At 44.8% G+C, this 21,424-nt stretch overlaps 1 protein-coding gene across 1 annotated transcript; it reads left to right on the forward strand.

Moving 5' to 3' along the window:
• Window positions 1-77: 77 nt before the first annotated feature.
• fam171a1 (family with sequence similarity 171 member A1) lies at window positions 78-21,205 on the forward strand. Its single transcript, XM_083989002.1, has 9 exons — window positions 78-350; window positions 5,988-6,215; window positions 6,977-7,069; window positions 10,129-10,290; window positions 11,045-11,221; window positions 15,252-15,368; window positions 16,066-16,180; window positions 16,426-16,543; window positions 16,777-21,205. The coding sequence occupies exons 1-9, from the start codon at window positions 239-241 to the stop codon at window positions 18,358-18,360; spliced, it is 2,706 nt and encodes a 901-aa protein (XP_083845128.1). The 5' UTR covers window positions 78-238; the 3' UTR covers window positions 18,361-21,205.
• The last annotated feature ends 219 nt before the right edge of the window (window positions 21,206-21,424 follow it).

The raw sequence follows: 21,424 nt of genomic DNA on the forward strand, positions 1-21,424 counted from the left end.
AAGCGAGCGGTAAAAGAGCTGGGGGATGCACAACGGGACAGAGGAGCCGCAGCTTCACGGGCGAAACACCAGGAATGCAGGAGCTGCTGAACATGGAGAGTGGCCTCCTCTGCGGAAAAAAACGTGTGTGCTCCGGGCAGTGAGTTAGTAAAGGCAAAAGATTTGGTTTCTACTTAGTAGGGTTTTTCTTTTTTCTTTTTTTTTTAATCGTTTGCGTTGATCACTCACATCTGCAACGATGCGGGCTGTGGACTGGAGCAGGACCGCTGCGATCATACTCTGCCTCCTCCTCGGATACCTGGGCTCCCCGGCTCTCACCAAAACCTTACCGGAGGACACCGTGGCGGAAGGTAAAAGTACATTTACCGCCTTTATGTGCTCGCATTGTCCGAGAAAACCGGCTGTTTTTTGGTGTGTCGGTGGCTAACGGAGCCGCTAGCTGCAGCTGCAGCTCGGTGCTGATGTGACCTGAGCCGAGCTAATGTTAGCGAGTTAGCTGGTGTCACAGGGAGAGTCGGAGCAGGAAAACTTTACTGTCTGTGATCAAACTGTGTGTTTATACAACTGTAAAATATTTTAAACTAACGATATTTCAAACTACAGTAGTTAAACAGTATATAAATATCTGGTTAAAGGCTGAAAACATGCCCTCATGTCCGGGATAACTGAGCAGGAGGAGTCCAGCTGCTGTGATTTGTCATTTTCAGCCTGGCTGTGTTTTAGAAAAGGATCTTTCTCTTCTATCTTTATATCCTGAATAAACACATCCATCGTTATATTGATATATATTCTCATTAGCAGAGCTTTCACTGTGTAAAACTGGAATTTCAAAAGGATGTTTTTTTTTTGTTTTGTTTTTTGTCTGCGTTGTTTGGACCTGGTTCAAGCCACAATGACTGCAGACATCCACCTTGCTCTCAGGTGTCCCACTGCCAGGAGATGCAGTAAATAACAACGAACACTGACTCCATTGGTGCCATTTGGGATTGATTAGCTGTGATTGATCATCTGGTCTATAACATAGATAGATACTGTAGAGAAAGGTTTAAAGTGTCTGTCATCAGCAGAATCAAAGTTGACAGATGTGTTGTTTTGCATTTACAAATGGCTCCAGTAATTAGTCTCAGTCATGGAAATGTCAAGATTTGATTTGCTTCTCCTGCTATGACACAGGCAAAATGTTTGATTTATTGGTTGATTGAGTAAGAGCATAATCATTATGAGTTGATGATCAAAATTATCCTAAGTTGAAGTCTTTAAAGATGCATTTTTATTTCTTTCAAGTGTCACAGCAGTAAAAGTACAGGAAAAACTGTGCAGCGTAAATAAGTACTGCTCCTATTTACATTATGGCATGGTGGTATTATACACACTGGTGTTGTAACATGTGTTTGACAGGATATGTAGCTAGCTACTACACAAAAATAGTAAATACTGAAACCCCAACTCTGATTTCCCTTCAGTCAGGTCTCTACACAAGTATTTGGAGAGTCGGTTGGTGGAGGGTATCCCGTCACCACAGCAGCAGACACATGCAAAGTTATGAAAACCAGCATGAATCACAATCATCTGCTGGCATCTCATTCAGTCGCTCACTTCAAAGCTGCTCTGTCAGATTTGCTACTAAAGTGGAGCCACACTTGTTTTTTTATCTGTCACTTTTATGTCTCACTTACATCTTCACATACTCAGTCGTCTGTGTTTGCTTAGTTTTTTTGGGCCAACCCACATTTGCTCCTCACGCTGCTGCAACCGTGTGTTACAGTCGGAGTATGAATGTAAACATACAGTAACTATCACTGAAATTGCAGCGATGGTCCTGATATTTTTACATTAAAGGTTTGTCATCAGGCATGAAAATGCTGATGTTAAAGGTATAAAACTAAGTATAAATGCTTTGATAATTCACAAGATTGCGTTGCTTTGAAGTCCGTCCCAGCCTCTGTGTGTGCTCTCTCTCTCTCTGTTTTCTTTCTCTGGCGTTTTCGCTTTGCCTCAGATTGACCTTCAGTCGTCCCCAGGGGGGTGTGTTCAGGTCGATACTGAGGATTTCTCCTGGTGTGTCCAGCAGTTCTGTATGGATGAGTGGAGCCAGACAGAAATCTACCCGCAGATATAGATCTCACTCGCATAACCGCTGCCCATAATAGGCATGGGCAGTGCATCTCCAACAGACAAACATTCAGCTGATGCCGGACAAAGGCTGCCAGGAAGTAGACCAGTCAAATCATATCGTCACCAAACCAAGCCAGGCTTAATGTTAATCATGAGATGCTGGTGCGAGGCGAGCGCCCACACAGTGGCCCCCCGCTTTGAGGAACAACATGCACCGGGTCATGATGAGAGAGCGATGCATTTAGGGACGAGGTCAACTAGCTCTTAGACCAAGGAGCTGGACCAGTAAATGGTAAGCAGTATTTATTTAGACTGGAATATTTACTGAAGCGAGTCCATTTGCTCTCCGGCCTAATCATGTAACCCCTAATTGCAGAGTTCCCTGCTGAGTTAATGGGATTGACCAGTGCGATCTAATCTTACTTTTAATCCAGATGAAGGAAAATAGCAGGCTGAACATCTATTGATAGTCCGTTTCTTTGTTTATAATGGCAGTAGTTCAACTAGAGTCTGTTGGTGTGTGTCTTTTTAGTTTTCCTTATTTTGTCTGAACACCTGTGTGTGTCATGCTGTGGCATGTTCAGGAGTTGTTTTGCAGCTCCGTGCGTCCCTTGTCCCAGTTGGTGATTCATACACTTATCTTGTCTGTTTTTACTTTTTTCTTTTGTAAGATCAACGGACCGAAAGTCAGATGTTTGCTATATCAGTCTGAATGGTAAACAAATAAGCTCCAGTCTTTTGTGTGTTTTCTTTTGCTGCGGCTGAACAAGTTATTAAATCCAGAAACACAAACAACCGTCTGTTGGTGCTTAAGGTTGAAAAGCACGACGTAGTTAGTTCTCACGGTGTTGAACGCTGAGCAGGATCGCTTTGTTTTTGCAGCGCTGACACGGTGAATTGATTGTTTGCTTGACAGCAGGTATGGATAAGATCGCCTTTGGACAATATGAACGTTTAAGATGCTTTGTCATTAATTATTCAAATAGCTCTTGCAGTGTTTTGGCTGTTCGTGGCCGTGCCAGTGTAGTTTGTCTGCTTTTATTGTGAAGACCTCGGCTCTTGCACTCTTTGTCACATGATTTCTGGCTCCTCTCATAATCAACCATGTGTTTCTGCTTGAGATAGTGACATTACCCCTTTCTGCTGTTACAGGTTTCTTAGGTAACGCATTATTTTTTACAGGTCCCAAGTTTTCCAGATAATTACCTGGAAACTTTCCTCATAATTTCCAAAGAATTAGCTGTAAATTATAAAGACCGAGATGGAACGACACAGTTTAGTAATATTTACCAGATTACACCATAAATATAAGCATGTGTTTGTGTTTTTTAATTTCTTGTCAATATCAACTTAAAACAAAAAACAAAGCAATTTCCAATGCAGCAGAGTTATTGATAATGCAAATAATTATTAGCTGCAACCCTGTGTGATACAGTGTTTTATCATCAGCACTATGATGCGAAATGACATAAGTTCAGTAATCTGTTGAGGACAAATAACAAACTTTTCCCTTATTACAGCTCGTGAACTGTGCATTTGTCCGTCTAACTTCATTATGGGGTGAATGCTGTGGGTGTTTTCACTGGCATCACTTTGACCTCAAGTAACTTGTGACAGAGCGCTGATTCTATTGAGCAGCGTGAGCACGAGTGTGACTGCAGCTATAATACTAAGTGTTGTGTACAACGCAAGCTTTCCACTCGGCCTCGTGTGCAGAAAGCATCTGTTTCCCCCCGTCGTCCTCTGTGTGGAAGAACACCAAAGCCCCTCTCACACACACACACACACACATACACACCCAGTGGAGGCCGGCCATGCCACGCATTTCCAGTTTATCACACCTCACTTTCAAGGGGGCAGAAATGCTTTGCCTCTGCGTAACTCCTGATTAATAGACCAAACACACATTAATTCAAGCTGTAGTGGGGCTGAAAAGCACGCACACACACGCACTCGATCTGTCTGTCCTCGCTGTTTTTTTTTTCTCCATTTGGATACTTGCATACAAACACACACAACCACCCTGCTGCTTTGGCGGCTGTTGCCTGAGATAATTGGTCTGAGATGGCAGCGTCGGTCAGGCAGAACTCTCTTTGATGCCTTTATCCTCCATATGGCGCTCGCCACACAAACAGATAAGGGTTAGTCAATATAGCGAGAGGCTGGTTACAGAGGAATCGAAGTCTTCGTCAATTCCCGACCGATCTTCCTCTCTGCTGCGTGTGTGAGCAGAGAGAGAGGAGACTCCTAGCTTGTTTAACCATGATGTCACCGCAGCAGAGATTTATTGGATGAGGACTGGGAGGGGACTGTTGCATTTGTGTGCATGCATGTCAGTCTGGAGCCTCCCAGGGGAGATCTTTTAAAGTGAGCACAGCTGGTACCCCTAACAACATGCGTATCAGTGGGAGTGGGACAGTGGGAGTGGGACAGGAAGCGAGGTCAGGATCTCTCCAGCACACACACACACACACACAGTCGATGCAGTAGGGAGTCTCCACTGAGGGGAAATCCAGTCTTCTTTTTCCTCCGCCGTGACAGCAATAACATGATAAAGAGGAGGAATGAAGTGAGGAGTCGGAGCAGGTCTTCACACCAGACCTCTCAGGTTAATGATGTGTTTTGGTTTGAGGCCGACATGTTGCTCTGCCAAACCCCAACACCTACAAAGGCACCATGTAACTCCCAGCCAGTGAAAGGTATAATTTGTATGTGTATGTGTGTGTGTGTGTGTGTGTTGAGGTGGAGCCTGCACTCAGGCTGAACTCTTCATCTTACCAGATATTGTCAGAGTGGTTCCTCGCTGACCGCAGGGGAGGAGGAGGAGCAGGGGGGGGGGGGGGGGGATTAGTCTAGCCAGGGGTATGTGTGTGTTAGAGCGCGTGTGTGTGTGTGTGTGTGTGTGTGTGTGTCACGGAGGGTGGGGTTACAAAGAAAGAGTTACAACCCAAATTCAGCTGAAGTGAGTGTGGGGGAGGTGGGCATGTTTAGGTCAGGGGAGAGGGAGGTAGTAACTCTTTCAGTCTTAATTGAAAGGTCGCCACGGGTCAATCGGCAGCCAATGATCAGACAGGGCTCCTGTTGTCGTGTTTCTAAAAAAAAAACAGAGAGACAGTTTGAGTTTGTGCGGTTGGTAAATTATACGCTTTTGTTTTTCTCAAACCTTTAGAATTATGAGGTTGAGAAAGACATTTGTTTGTTGTTTTTTCAGCTCCTATGTTGGTCCTTTTGTTTTTATATGAACCAACCAGTAACATTTCTGCCTGTAAAATCATTTATAATCAAAATAAATCATTTTTCTGTCATACAATTCATCAAAAATGAATTGAATCACTGACTACAACTTCACTGTCCACAGCCCACCTCGCTCAGTGTAACAGGCAGTTCATGTAAAAGACTGTTGAAATCCTGATTTACAGCGTGTCTGTGAACCTCTCTTCCATCAACAGGCGGTCTGTGTTTGGTTTTTATGTTCCTCATCCCCATTAGAGAAGGTGTCCGTATGTACAGTTGTTTTCCCCCTCTGGTCCAAGGCTTCTTTGAGAGAGGGAAGCGGCCCATTGTTTTAGAGGGGAAGCGCCACTGGCAAGAGTCCAGGAAATGGTCAGATGGCCGTCTCTTTATGTTTCGCCGCGATGTGGAATGTCGCCGCTGGATTGAAGGCAAAGGGCCTGGCGCTGAAGCAAAACCCAGCTAAAGAGATGACTGTACTTTAGACGACCGTAATTACAACGCCACTGTGTTTTATGCCTGTTTATCCGCTCCATGTTGCGGTGGTTTAGAGTTTGCAGGCGTTCCCCCCCCCCCCCCCCCCCCAAACACAAACAGATCCTGTGCGCACGGCTCAGTAACGGCTCTGTCTGTTCACACAGAGGTGACTCTGAAGGTTCACCTGAGCGATGCCAGCACTCACCAGCCCCTGGGAGGAGCCACCATACAGCTCTTCGCCAACCACACATCTGTAACCACGGAAACCTCATCGGCCGATGGCAACACCTACCTGCGCTTCCCCTACCGCCTCGGGACGCCGCTGGTCGTCACCGCAACCAAGCAAGGATTTGTGCCAAACTCTGTGCCCTGGACTCCCTCCAGATTACCTGGTAAGTGTGTGTGTGTATGTGTGTGTGTGTGTGTGTATCTTGAGTGTGTCCATGTATGAAAGGGAGAGAGAGAGATTTTTGGACTAATGCAGAGAGGGTGTTATGAAATACCCACATTTAGATTGGGAGCGTTGGCTTGCAGGTTATTGATTTCAATGTGAGCTGCCAGCTTTCTGTGTGTTATGTGTGCCTGTGAGTGTGTAATGTGTGGGGGTGTGTAACACAGAAATTGTGTGACTTTGTGCCAGGTGTGTTAGCTAATAAGTGGAGTGCTCCATTACTAATTTATTGCAGTAGATGCCAAAAACCCAGCAAGGGGTCTGCTTAAGCTTCCCTTTCTCTAATACACACTTGCACACAAAATACCTCCCAGGAGGCTGCGGTACAGTGTGTGTGTATTGTGTGTGTGTGTGTGTATTGTGTTGGGTGGGGGGGGTCAAACTAAAGAGGGGGTTATTATAAGCCAACGGAACGGCAGCCAATTGGATTATCACGCTTACCAGCTCCGAACAATGGGAGAGTGAAAGGAAGGAAGGAAGAGGAGAGAAGTGCAGTTTGCTGGGTCAGACTTGTGTCCCGCACAGCAGACAGGATGAAAGCTGCACTATTAAAAATGTATAAAGATGGAGTAATGACCTGTTTCATGTCTGATAGGGATCGGTAAAGTGGCCAGGTAGATTGCAGGTTGCTTCCTATGCGATATGTGAATTCATTCTCTCACTTAATGCACTTTGTGGTGTGTTTGTTTGTTTGTGTTTCAGTGTTTTCCTCCATCAGCCTGGTCCTGCTACCAGAAAGAGCTGCTACTCTGATGGTGTACGAAGACGTTGTGGAGATCGCGTCAGGCTTACAAGGTAAACGCAGCAGCGTTTTGCATGTCCGTTGATACGTTGGCGTTTGCCTTTGTCCCCGCGTATCGAGCTTTTGCATAACAGCCTGTTATTGCTTTTTAACAATGGGCCTTTTTTAGAAGAGTCACAGTCATAAAAGTGCAGGTGTAGATAATGAAATTAAAGATGGCTAGATTGCATTAAGCTGCTTCATTTCCACGGTCCTGGTGTTGAATCGCTGTCACACCGTCATGTTTTACAAGGACACTTAAACATTGAGCCATTGTCGATGTTATTTGTAACACCTGTGCGTTTCCTACTCTTCGTATGTTTCATGTAACTTTATGTTTCCACCATGCATCCAAAAGCTGTTCACTGTGGTTCACGGTTAACACGGTCTTATTGTAAAGGGCTGGGACTGCTAAGAGTATACTTTAGGAAATTTACTTTAAAGAATATGGATGTTGATGTCTGTCTTTGTAAGAGAAATTATTATTATTCAGTACTGATGACAAAGGGTTGGTAAATTCTGAACCTTTTTATAACTCGTCCACTATAGAAGTTGGTGAAGCTGTCCATATATGCCAAATAAGGCTGCCACATCTCTGCAAAAGTGTTATAGTCATTCCTGAGTGTATATGTAATTTTTTCAAGTGGAACCCAGCCATTTATTTCTTCCTATAGAAAGTTGGGAGTCAGACTTCTACGTGATGGCTATGCACTTCCTGGCCAGTGTGAGAAACTTCTTTTGGGCTTTTCTTAATCATGCATCGATATTTGTAGTGTCTCCTAACAAACAGATTAAGAGTATGCTTTAGGAAATTTACAGCGAAGAATGTGGATGGTAAAGGTCTGTCTTTGTAAGAGAAAATAGAACTACAGATCATTGGTGCCGCAAAGAGCATTTGTATCATAAGACTTTGCCATCCTATACCTTTGGTATTGCAGCGTCATTTGCTTTCTGGCTTGTATTCAAGTTCACCAGTTGCTCAGCTGTGCTTTGTGTTTAGTGTAAATGTAAGCATGTCAACAGACGGCAACAACTGCATCTGCCTGACATCTTCACTCTTTCAATTCATATGTATTTGTTTGTTTTTAATACAGGTTTAAGATAATTAGCCCTGCCTATACAGTAGATGATCTATTGTCATGTAGGGTCTCATAGATTGGATAATCAAATCCACCCTCCTCCGTCCACATGTACTCTTTGTTAGTCAGTCTCTTTGTTAAGGTGCCTGTAATTACATTAGAAAGGGTTTTCTCACTCAGGCAAAATCAATTTAGTCTTTTTGTCTGCCGGGGCTTTTGTGCGTCTGTGACTGACAAGGGTGTAATTTAATGTGTCAGCTGTGTAGCCTGACTAAAAATCACCGACGCCACACACATAAATACACAGACGCCGTTAACATGTTAAAACCTCTTCAGTAGAGACAGACAGCCCATAGCGCGTGCCTGGGCCGGAGCGTTATTTCTGCACTCTGTCCGACGCACACAGTTTGTCATGTTGTCGTGAACTTGTGCGCCCAGGGGAGGGATAAACCTTGGCGTGTGGCACAAGGAAAAGAGAATAAAAGAGGGGGAGGAGGAGGAGGAGGAGGAGGAGGAGGATGATACAGTAGGTAGTGGTACTGGGAAGTGGGGTTGTGGGTGGAGTAGTTGGAAGAGAATAGGGGAGAGAGGGAGAAAGGGGGATGGGCAGAGCAGTGTCCAACAGAAGGAGGAACAGATGAGGTGAAAGAAAAGTGGAGGGAAAAAAGACAAGAGGAGTCGAGGAAGCGAACACACAAAGAACAGAAACTGAGTCGTTTCCTTTCACAAAAGCAGAGACACGGAAGGGAAAACACATTCACACCTGAATTTCAAGAACAACTGACAAGAAATATGTCAAAAGATGCACTCGTACGGCAGAGCCTGAAATCATGTCGTGCACAACTAGAAACACAAACACAGTGAACACTGGTATACAGCTGGGTCCGTGTCTCACTGCTCAGGAATGTGCGCTCGGCACAGTCGGACCACAATGACTTCACCTTGCTGAGTTCAGCCACATGTAGTTTTTTTTTTTTTTTTTTTTACTGTTTATTGCACTTAATCCGTGATCCGTTAATGGCAGGCAGACTGGATAGACGCAGCGAAGAGGAGAAATGACGAAGAAATAATGAATTACTTGGGGGAAACACAGCAGTGAGAGGCATCGCACTGGCTGAGAGAAAAAGTTGAACGAGGCCTTGTCTTTAATGTATCGATCCAGCGTAGCCTCCATTAAGCTCAGTTTGATGGCTGGATGTATATATACTGTATATATATATATATATAGTCATTAGGCAGAGACGAAGAGAAGAAAATTACCTTGTTAAACATCCTGGGACAGACATCAGTGTGCAGGACGGTCTGTTAACGTCGAGAGTTTCTGCGCTTGAAGTTCAGATTTCCCCTTTGAATTTGATTGTTAAAATGATATAAGAAAGTTGATAATGTGTGTTTTTTTATTGTTTACTGTGATATTTACATTTTAGACATAAGACACATTTGTTCTTCTAGTGAGATACACATTTTAGACCAGTATGTGATCTCCATCACTAACAAAGATTGCATGATTTTGCACAGATCAGTTTAAATACACGACTAATCTTGGTGCTGTTTACAAGCCACAGAGCAAATCCTCAAACATCACACACACATAGTAACATAACATATCTGAGGAATGTCGTGCCTTTTTATTGTAGAGTACAGGACAGTCAGTAGAGAGATGACAGGAAACAAGTGGACAGAGAGACGGGAAACAAAGTGCAACGGAGGTTTCCAGCCAGAGGCGTCATGATTCATGGCTGTCAGGCAGCCGTCACCTAGGTCACCAGGGCCATTTTAGTAATTGAGAGACGTCAGCATCTTTGACCACAATACCAATAGCGTTTAAGTGGATTGGCATATTCCCACTTTGTTTTAGAGGGGAACCTCTGTTCATGTCATTGTTTTATGTGTCATGTTTTAAAAGAAACTTTGAAGAATAAATTGAAATGGTTTTGAATGTTGTAACACGTGTTCACAGTGTGACGGTCTCTGTGCGTCTGTTGCTCCTCAAGGTTTCCGACGCCAGCCCAGCGTCCACTTCCAGCGCAGAGCTCTGAGTCTTCCCTCCAACACCTCCTACGCCAACCTGACCGCTCTGCTCACCGTGGCCAGCTCCCCCTCACACATCCAGCACTTCCCTCACCTGCAGGTCCTCGGCAACGGCAACGGCACAGGTAAAGGTGTTCCAACTGGGGAACGGTAGCAGGCAGCACAAAAGGGTTTTATTCAAGACATTATAGTAGAAAGGGGAGGAGGGGGAGGGGGGGGGCAAGGAGAATGGGGCACAGATGACAGGGGGGAGAAGGCTGCAGGGGGAGTGAGGAGTAGGAGCAGTGGTACATCAGAGAGACGCTACCCTGGAGAGGCCTCTGTATCTGACCTCCTGAAACACAATAACCCTGTGTGTGTGTGTGTGTGTGTGTGTGTGTGTGTGTGTGTGTGTGTGTGTGTGTGTGTGTGTGTGTGTGTGTGTGTGTGTGTGTGTGTGTGTGTGTGTGTGTGTGTGTGTGTGTGTGTGTGCGCTCTTGTGAAAGCACAAGCACCGTGTCCGCAAGCTTTCAGGCACCCTCTTATGTGTGTGTGTGTCATATGATTTGGTGTGTCCTTTCTCCTTCAGGTTGAATACCCCTCAAAAGCCCCCCCTCCCCTCCCCTCTGCACGTATCTCCCCCTCCGGGTAGCGCAGCCATACTTGCGCTTTGTGACACTTTCCAACCTCAGTCGCTCAGTTTTTTTTCTCCCTCCACCCTGTTTCCTTCTTTCCTGTCTTTCCATGTTTTCTTTCTTTTCTGTCCTTCCCCTGACAACAACTCTCCTTTTATCTTTGCTGTTTTATGTTACTCCCCCCCCACCGCCCCTCCCCAGCCCCCATCTCCTCCTTTCTCTGCTTCCCCCCCCCTTACTTAACACTCTCCTGCTTCTCTCACAGGCACTGAGAAGAAGTTTGAGTTGACTCCCGTAGCAGCCATCTCTGTTCACTTATTGGCCAGCGATGGCTCAGAGCTGCAGGTGAACGAGCCAATCACGGTGTCCGTCCCGCTGCCGGCGGACAGCGGCCTGAAGGAAAATGATCACATCCCCGCTTGGAGATTTGACCCGCGTTTGGGTATGTGCTGACAAAAAAAAAAAAAAAAAAAAGCTTCCCTGACTTTCTCAGCTTTCCAGGCACTTTCTCTGTTCTTGTATCGCTTCCACTGCACATTCACACATTGTAGCCAGGTCACAATGCCCCGGGCTCAGAGGAATTCATTAATTATTCATAAGGTCATAAAAAAAAATTAAAAAAACGTGACCAACGTACGGCACCACATTAATCTGCAAATCAAAACAGAAATACTGCTTCAGATCACGAGGTTGGACCATGGATGCATAATCTTCTCGAGCTCTGTTAAATCTCAAACATGAGCAAAAAGTCTCTGTGATGTTGTTCTCCTTCAGCAGAGACCCTGACCCAAAGATTTATCTCAGCACTCTTAAATCTGTGTTGTCAGACATCCCACACTGTGACACGCCCAGCTCCTCTTGGACAGGCTGCTCTGAAAGACAGTGATTAGATCATCAGCTGAGTCAGATGTGTCCACACTAGAAAACATCCATCTCTGTGAACATTAGTCTCACATTTCCAGATCTGCTGTTTCTCTATTTGTGCTGTGCTGCTGCTGCAGGGGGAAAAGGTCTGTTAGGACCTATTAAAATTCTTCTGTGGAAACAAAATGTATTGGATTGTTGTTTGATCTAGAGCAGAAGAGATTAGTCAATTAATCGCCTTCTAGTTCAGCAGAAAAACGTGCAGCAACTGCGATGATCAATAAATAGTTTAATTATTTTTAAAGTATGTAAGTGATGTTTGGATTAGGAGCAGTGATACTGACACATTAAGCTTTCAAGCTGATATTACCAACTTAATATATTTCCATTTATACAGTGGCAAGAAAAAGTATGTGAACCAACTGGAATTTCTTAGTTTTCTGCATTAATTGGTCATAAAATTTAATCAGATCTACATCTAAGTCACACGCATAAACAAACACAATATGCTTAACCTAATGTGTGAAGTGAACTCTTGGGGTTGAACCTCCTTTTGCTGCAATGACCTCAACCAAGCAGCTCTAGTAGCTGCTGATCAGACCTGCACAACGCTCAGGAGGACTTTTGGACCGTTCTTTCTTACAGAGCAGCTTCAGCTCAGCTATATTCATGGGATGTCTGGTGTGAACGGCTCTTTTGAGGTCATCACACAGCATCTCTGTTGGGATTCAGGTCAGGGCTCTGATTGGGCCACTATTATTTGAAGGTCCATTGTCCCGCTGCATCACCCAACTTCTACTGAGCGTCAGCTGATGTTGTAACTGTGATGTTTGATGCTGGGCTGGTGGTAGCGTACAGTCGGCTTTCAAATATGTGTAGTTTTATGCAACACCAAGAATGACACAGATGAGAGGGGAGAAAGTGAAGAACCAAAACAGCAGATGTTGGCTGCAACACAAAAACGTAACCACACAGGGCTGAAGGGAGCTGCACAGTCCAGTGAGTAACCCTAACCCTCGCTATGAGTGATCGATTGCTCACAAGAAGCTTGTGTCATAGCTGCTTTAAGCATAAATATCAGCAATTCACCATTTACTACTTTTCTAATGTGAATATTTATTATTCTATGAGAAACCAACTGACTTTGGATTCAGTGTGATTGGAGAAATGATTATCAGGATGTTTGCCTATTTCCTGACATTTTATGGACCAATTGTTCAGTAAATCATAAGTAAATGACAGGCTATTTGATAGTAAAAACTAATTTTGTAGGAGCTTGGCTGACAGACGGAAAGATAATATTATGTTCTTTCTTTCATTTGAAAAATATACAAGATATAAGCTACAAATCCCTTTTTTACGGGACAAGATCTAAGAAGCTGCTGAGTATCTTGTCCCAGCCCTGCAGCCCACATGTTGATTCAGACTACAGTACATGAACACTAACAAGAACAACAGGCCACTCGGAGTCGTCACAGGCAAACATGTCTTCTATGTTAAACACGTTTTATGAGTCCACCACTCTACTAAATCTATCGTCAAAATATTTCTGCCAAGAGAGGAAAACTGTATTGGGCCAATCGGTGTCTAAAATCTTTGCTCTTGTGACAGTTTTAAGGATTGCAGGGCTCAGTTTAAAGCGCCCAAAGTATCAACATCCAGTTCTTACAAGAAGGGCTTTGATAAAAGCTCAAAGAACACACTCAGACACAGATACACACTCGTATCCTACACACAGCCTCTAGCAGAGAGTATTTCCACAACAGAAGCCATCCCCGGACTCCTCTCCGGGCTACATCTCGTGTTCCTAAGCAACCCACCAAATAAGTAACACAACAGAAAGGCCCAGCTCCTGATTGAGTTTCTTCACTGAGTGGTTAAGTGTGTGAAATATGTATGTGTGTGTGTGTGTGTGTGTGTGTGTGTGTGTGTGTGTGTGTGCGTGTTGTAAGTGTATTAAAGTGAGGGTACAAAACCACAGTCAGACAAAGAACTTTGAAATCTGTCTGGTGCCGTTTGGAAGAAGAATACTTTAGGCTAATAAAAGCTCCCTCACAACGAAGCCAGTTCTGTTTACAAAGTGCGCACATGGACAACAAACACACACACAATATACATGCACACACACACACACACACACACAAACCTGTTTCTCCCTCTTCACAACTGACAACCTTGAATGCATTGTTCGATGTCGAGGGAGCTGGAGGTAAAATGATGTCACAGACAGACAGATCAAGTTCATCTATTTATGTACGTTTGTGTGTGTGTGTGTGTTGTCAATAAACAGAAGCACCTTCATCCCGAGGCGAGTGTTGTGATGAAAATAAGCAAAGAGACCTGACTAATGTTAGTGAACTAGCTGTGTTGACTTGAATGGGGGCGAGAAGAGGGAAGTTAAATACAAACTTCATTGACATTATGTCTGTTTGCTCCGTGTCTGAGTGGTCAGCGGCGGCGTACAGTACGGAGGCGTGGGAACAGAGCCATTAAATGTCTCGATTAAACAGGTCAATCACAAAGAGAGGAGTCCCCTGTGGAAACAACGCAGACAGTAACCGGGTGAATCTGGGCAGGGCTGGGCATTAGGCCTCTGTGTGCTGTGGTGCTGAGTCACACAGCTTCTCTCCTTTCTCTCTGGCTCTTCTCTTATCTCTCCCTCCATCCCTCCCATTTGTCCGCTTGTTTCCTTGTTTTTTCCCCTCTCACCATCTCTCGGTATCCTCTCCTTCTTGTTTCATTTCCTCCTGAAGATCGATGCAGAGTCCTGACAGCTCAAAGTTGATAACTGCTGCTACTACTACTACAAATAAACATAGGAACAAAGTAGCTCTCACCATGGTAGCCCTGAGACCCTGAGAAGAAGGGGAAGTGTAAAGGCCCTGCAACTGAATGTTTCCTCTTGGAGCAGATTTAATGTGAGCCAATCAATCAGAGCCTTTGGCTTTGTTGTGGTTTGGGCACTGGCATGGTTCAGGCTGCCATTGTGCTCCTATTCAAAGGCTCCCACTGATATTTGACTGAGCATGCTGCCTCCCTGTGGCGAAGCGCTGCCAAAACACTTTCTTCTCTGATCCAAGTGGCTGAAACCAGTGGTTCACCAACCAGTAATCAGGGTCTCTGCAGGTCTTGAAAAGTCATAAAAAGCAATGATTTCAATTTCCTCAGAAAAGGTCATAGCCTGTAAAAGCCCTAAATATATCATAGACATTTTAAACTAAAAGTGGGATTGTGGGTTTTCCTTTTTTGGACTTTCAGTCAGCGCAGTCACAGTCATTGTTGAACAGCAAGACTATATGGGCGAAAATAAATACAAAATAGATGAAATGACCACTTAATATATGTTGCTTATGCATCCATGCTGAATTCAACCAACCGTGCAGACACCTCTGCCACATTAACATAAATGATTTACAGTTGACACGTATCAAAATGCAGCTAAGCTGAGCGCTGCTTTATCTTGATGGGGATAAGAGTCAGGTGGGATGTTGCTGCAAGTCATGTCAGTTGTCACTAATCCTCACTGTGAAGGTGGTTGTAAGAAACAATAATAGTTGAGAAATTTGATTTGAGCCTATGTTATATTGTGTGTGTGTGTGTGTGTGTAGGCGCCTGGATAAAGAGCAGTTGGGGTCATGTGCAGAAGGAGGGCAACCAGCTCAGTCTGACCTACATTGCTCCTCAGCTGGGATACTGGGTGGCCGCCATGTCGCCACTACACTCAGGTGAGACACTACACTGACACAGATTATATATACTGTGTTTACTGTAAATGGCATGTCGGATGTGCTCAGAGTGACACAAACGGTATTTAGAGATTCCTGTAGAAAGCTGTAGATGGTAATTATAGTTATAAATACTGAGGGGATGAACTTTGACAGCAGATATATATTTCACATGAAGATCTGTGGCCAGTTGCGCAAAGCATCTTAAGATGTGATTTTCTTTAAGGTCTAACTTAAAATTCCCTAAAAACTAATGCACAAAACACACTAAACTCTATTTCTTAAGGTTGCCAAGGATTTCAGTGTCTCTACTCTCTACCTATCTTAAATGTATACATATAATCATTTAAAGTCAGTAAAACACTGGCCAAAAAACCCAAAATTTATAAGTTGCAATTGTATCTGGTATCCCAAGCACTAATGCCGAACAAGCAGTCTCCACAGAAACAGTACTATTTCATTGCTGTAAAATCTCTTTAATTGCTGCAAATGCCGTACTGTATATATTATTTTCCCTTAGAGCTTTTTAATAGATCCTGTGCAACAACCTTAAGTAACTCCCTAAGCAAAGGAGAAACTGAACCTGAAGTGTCATATTGAAGTAGAAAACTGATGATGCTTTGAGCAACTTGTCCCTGTTTCCCTGTGAGCTCCTGTTTGCTGGTTCTGCTTTCCTCACTTCTTGTTCTTCCAACAGGTCCAGTGGTTGCGAAGGATATCAGCACGTACCACACTGTGTTTCTGCTGGCCATACTGGGAGGGATGGCTCTCATCCTGCTCTGCCTGCTCTGCCTGCTGTTGTATTACTGCAGGTTTGTGAGAGACTTTAAAAAAATAAAATAAAATACTTTGTATCTTCCACCGATAGGAATAGGACTGTTTTGACAGTGTCAGGACTATAATAGTCAGTTTCTTTGGTTATCTGGTGGTTGGCGCAAACAAAAGATTAAACAGGACTTATGGTAATGGTTAAAATGTTTGGTTATGCGAGGAAATCAAAGTGGAACTAGATGTTCTGATTAATTCATAACCTCTGCTGTTTTTCTGTGTTGCACAGGCGTCGATGTTTGAAGCCCCGAGGGTCCCACCGCAAGCTCACGCTGTCCTCTGGTCTGGACGGCAGTAAGAGGGATCAAGCCACCTCCATGTCCCACCTGAACCTCATCAGCAACGAGGTCTGTCCGGCCTTTAGAGAGTGGATCAGTTGCTAGCCTGTAAAATAAATACTGATTAATACCAGTATTTATATTCCCCTATATACAATATGGGGAGATTTGGCTTCAGCATTGAGATTTGAGCAGCTTTGCCCATTATCCTTATGTCGTCAACCTGCTGAAGCATGACAAAATCCCATGTGATGATGATGATAATAATAATAATAAACAATCAATCATTTGATTTTCTCCAGGTGCAGCTGGAACTCGTATCCACAGCAACTGAGCCTGACATGACCACACCGATGCTGAAGCCTTCCTCATACGAGCACCAAGACAATCAGCGTCAACACAGCCTGATCCATCACAGCAAACACAGCCGCTCCTCCCTCGGCAACAACAGCCACCACGGCTCATCCCTTGGCAACCTGACACCTCGCAGCAGAGACTACCGGCAGTCCGTGGAGACGTTCCAACTGAAGACCGCCCTCTCGTCTGGAACGGAGCGAGGCTACCGTCAATCATACACCTCGGTCTGCTCGTCCAGCAACCACTTCTCGGACGCGCTGTCGTCGACCAATCACGCCCAGATGTCGGCGAACCAGCTCAGCAGCATTGGGATTGTCGATTGCATTTCCCCCTCCTCTCCTCCCCACTCCCCCAGCCGAGGGGAGGGGGTCGAGTGCAGGGCTGCTGACTACCTGCTGTCCCGCTCCGTGGACCACCTGGAGCGCCCCGGCACTCCGCTGCTCACCCGGCCGGGCCAGCTGCTCTGCTGCGGATCCGTGGACCTGCTGAGTCGCGGCGAGGGCTACCCGGGCACTCGGGTGCGCCCCACGCTGGTGATCCCGGCGCACTACATGCGCCTGCCCGGGGAGCACCCGCTGTCCGGCCAGGCCCTCCTGCTGCAGACCGACCAGCAGAGCGACCTGGAGACCATTCAGGCGGAGCTCAACGCCTCACACTCCCAGCAGCCCCTGGGGCAAACCCCTGCAGATTGCTCCCCCGTTCCCACCAAGCAGAGTGACGGGCAGGGGGTCGGCCTGTCACAGTCTCTGTCTATTCCCGCAGCGCTCGGGGAAACGTCTCTAGTGGAAATAAACAGCGAGGACACCTTGTTGGCTGAAAAGACTTTAATGGAGCTCAGAGGAGGGAAGCCGCTTCCTCACCCACGAGCCTGGTTCGTCTCGCTGGACGGACGCTCCAACGCCCACATTCGCCACTCCTACATCGACCTCCAGCGGGCGGGATGCCAAAACAACACGCCAAGTACAGGAGGTCAGCAAAAGAGCAAGGGCGGCGGCGGCGGCGGGAGGCACGGCAACGGCACCAGCCTGGACTCGGGCGTGGACCTGAACGAGCCGAGAGTGGGGCGCAGGGGGAGAGACCTGGACCGGGAGGAGAGAGAAATTGAGAAAGACAGGTCAAAGGGCACGACCCCCGCCTCGGCCTACACGCAGCTGGTTTACGTGGATGATCTGGATCGGGGAGGCAGCGAGCCGGAGCCGGCCAAGTGCAGCCCTCAGGACAGCAAAACAGGACCCGTCCTGTCAGACAAAGCAGAGGGGCAAACAGAGGCTGAGGGGCAGGGGGATCTGGAGGGGAAAAGGGTAGAGGAGGGGGTACAAATACAAGAGGACCCCCCCTCGCTTTCCTCTTCGTCCCCCGGTTCTCCTCCCCCCCTGCCGACACCGGAAGGAGTGACTTTCAGGACTGATCATGCGCTGCTGTCGGTCTCTCCGGACGATGATGCAGCACAGGAGGACGCAGAGGAGGAGAAGAAGAGCCCCTGGCAGAGGAGAGAGGAGCGACCCCTGCTGGCCTTCAACCTGAAATGATACATATTGTAGGTGCCCCCCCCCCCCCCCCCCCCCGAAGGATAGATTCACATTTCCTTTAAGGTCTTAATAGAATACACATGTCCCTTTTGTGCACTGAAAGTCCTTTTGTCACTACTTGTTCCACCTGTCCCCACTGACCCTGAAGAAATCTCCTCTCACTATAAGTTATGTTGGAAAAACCAAACTCTTCGTTCTGTGCAAAAAATTGATTCTGGAAGAAACTAAACGAATAAACTAACAAATAAACTGAAATTTTAGCATCAAACAAAAAAGCTATATTTAAAATGTATACGATTGCAAACTGAGGAAGGCAGGAGATATTTAAAGGGGAAGTGCAGAGAGATATGAGACAAATATACTGCATTGCATAAACAGGAAATATTTGTATTTCTCCCAAACATTATTCAGATATACAGTAACACTTCCCAATATCATTACCACTGATGTCCATCATGAAGACATGTCCATAAATCTGCATTGAAGTCACAGAAAAAAGATACTTCTTTTATGACCAGAACTTGCCAGAGGATCATTGAGTTTTTAATTTTCTTCAGTATCAAAGTAATCCAGTAATAATCATCTCTGAATCAATGCATAGATGGTAAGAAAAGAAGCATTTAATAGCTAATTTGGCATACTTTTAATGGTACCCATTGACCTCATATTAGCTTAAGCTGAAATTAAGAAATAGTTTTTTGCGCAGAACAAGGCTGTGGATTTTGGCCTCCATCTCTTAAATCATTTAGGTTGGGCGGGGGGGGGGGGGGGGTCTCTTTTAGGCCAGTGTGGACAGGACGATCTGTTTAGAAGTACATATGAGTGTGTGAGATTTGTTTGGACTTACAGTAAATGTGAACCTATCCTTTTATCCCGACTCGCCGTCTGCCCAGATGTTAACGTGAAGGATGTGACCATTTAAATTAAAGCCCTTTGTTCTTGATATAGCACTGAGAAAATATTTCAGCACTGGGATCCCTTCTGATTCTGAACAAGAGGGGGGCGAATGAAAACCTTCACGAACTTCCAGCTCCCCTTCATCAAATGACCACTGTCCACTTTGTCATCCTCACGTTGCACACCACACAAACTGACCACTCATCAGGCATGATGTTCACATCATGAGGGAGACGAATAGACTTTGGTGGCAAGAAATGAGTAAATTTTATGCACAACAAATATATGCCTTTTTGTATAAATAGCCGTGTGAGTGTAAATGAACTGTAGTAGAAACAGATGATGGCGGTTCTCTTAAACAAAGGACTACAGGGACCTTTTTCTTTTGAGCCATATTGGCCTCAATCAACTGGTGGAAGCCGGGAACACGCTACAGTCGTCGAGAACAAGATTGAAACACACATTTAGCCATTCTGACTGATGTTTGAAGACTGTGGAGCAGCCTTTTCACAGTTGGTTTGGAAATTAGAAGTCTTCTGATGTGTTCCTGTGGTAGAGGGAGCACTACGACAGGTGTTGTTGGATGCACTTGCACAACAATCACTAATAGGAACATGTAAAACCTGTGCTTTTAAATGGTTTGGAGTATCTCACTAGACCTCCATCAGAAAGCTGTATGGGTGTTTACATGAATCCACGGGGGGGATGAAGTTTTTGGACTGAAGAAACGAAACCACTATCAGCTCTACAGCGCAATCAATTAATGTGATGTGACCACTACGCTGGTGGGCAAGGATATAATACCACTACAAAACTGTAGTTCTACCCCAAATAATTGTGAGGTGTAATAATATGAAGGGTTTTGTAATTGTTGAACCACTGACCGGCATATTTTTGCTCTGAAGGCTATGCATCACTTTTATATGTCTGCTTAAGATGCCTTTTTTGTAATTTTAATCACTATAATTTTAATTGCCAACATGAAGTATTTTATCCAAAAATAGGCTTTCTTTGTTTGTTTGTTTGTTTGTTTTATCTTCAAATATGTTAAGGGCTTTTCTTCTTCACCCGCCTTATTGTTAGCTACAAAAACAACCACGCATACTAGTACACATCTTTTACCTGAAACCAAACTGTTTGCTGTTCGCTTGCTGTTTAACCTTAATCTTTACCATTTCCAGATGTTCCAAGTGCCTTTGAACAACCTGACTCTACAACAGATTTGTGGAACAGATTACCTTATTTATTTCTCACCTTCTTTTGCCTTCAGCTTTCCTCTTCTACCTCAGCCCTCCCTTTCTCTCCCACATGTGAAAGAAAGCATGCAGTAAACTTTCCCCAGCACTACAAAGCTACACTGCAGACGTCTCAGAAAATGTCTACCAGCTGCTGCAATCGTTAAAAAAAAGAAGAAGAAAATCCTCCACAGCAATCAACAGGCATCAACCTCTTAGAATAAGGAGTTAAAGGATTTGCAGAAGTTTTCAGTGTAGCATAGGATACATAAAGCTAAGTGCGATTGTATGTGAAGCTAAACTGCAGGTCATTTCTGTACATTTTCTTTATTTTTGTGTTTGTTTTTTTTTCCCCCCAAGAGTGAATGTTTGTTCGGATGGCTTATGTGCAACTAGTTGGTGGTAGTGTCCATATGTGATGCTGCCTGCTGTGAGTTTGTGTTGTCAGACTGTGTCCACATGAGAGTGCTGAGAAATAATCAACATACATCCACTCAAGGATCATAATAGTCATAGCAATCACATTATGGAGTGTGTATAGTTCTTTCTTTCCTCTACAGGGTCAAAATATTGTGCGAGTTGTTGTGAATGACCTTTTCTCTCTCAGTATCCCACAGCGACCTCCACTTGGAGGGTGGAGTTACACTACAGCACCCTGATTGTGTAAATTGGTTGCTTGCATTATATTTGAAGCCTATTACTCTAAATAAACAGCCAAACTGGAAGGATTTGTGTCTCTGTGTTTATACTTGAACAGATGTTTTCATGTCAAGTCCAATTATGATTGTGTCCTGTCTTTCTACCTTTCCTGAATGCATGATTGCAAATCCATCATCTCACATTTTCTGTTCACACACCTTAATGTAATGGCAGTGCTGCTAATGGATATAATAAATAGAGTATTATTGATAGAAAAAGTACTTGTTTAAAGA

The sequence above is a fragment of the Trachurus trachurus genome (assembly GCF_905171665.1).
Source record: "Trachurus trachurus genome assembly, chromosome: 16".
NCBI lineage: Eukaryota > Metazoa > Chordata > Actinopteri > Carangiformes > Carangidae > Trachurus > Trachurus trachurus.

Coding starts and splice junctions, on each gene's coding strand:
- fam171a1 (XM_083989002.1), top strand. CDS start 239: ATGCGGGCTGTGGACTGGAGCAGGACCGCTGCGATCATACTCTGCCTC. Junction 6,216..6,976: donor GACTCCCTCCAGATTACCTG/GTAAGTGTGTGT, acceptor TTTGTGTTTCAG/TGTTTTCCTCCATCAGCCTG. Junction 11,222..15,251: donor GAGATTTGACCCGCGTTTGG/GTATGTGCTGAC, acceptor GTGTGTGTGTAG/GCGCCTGGATAAAGAGCAGT.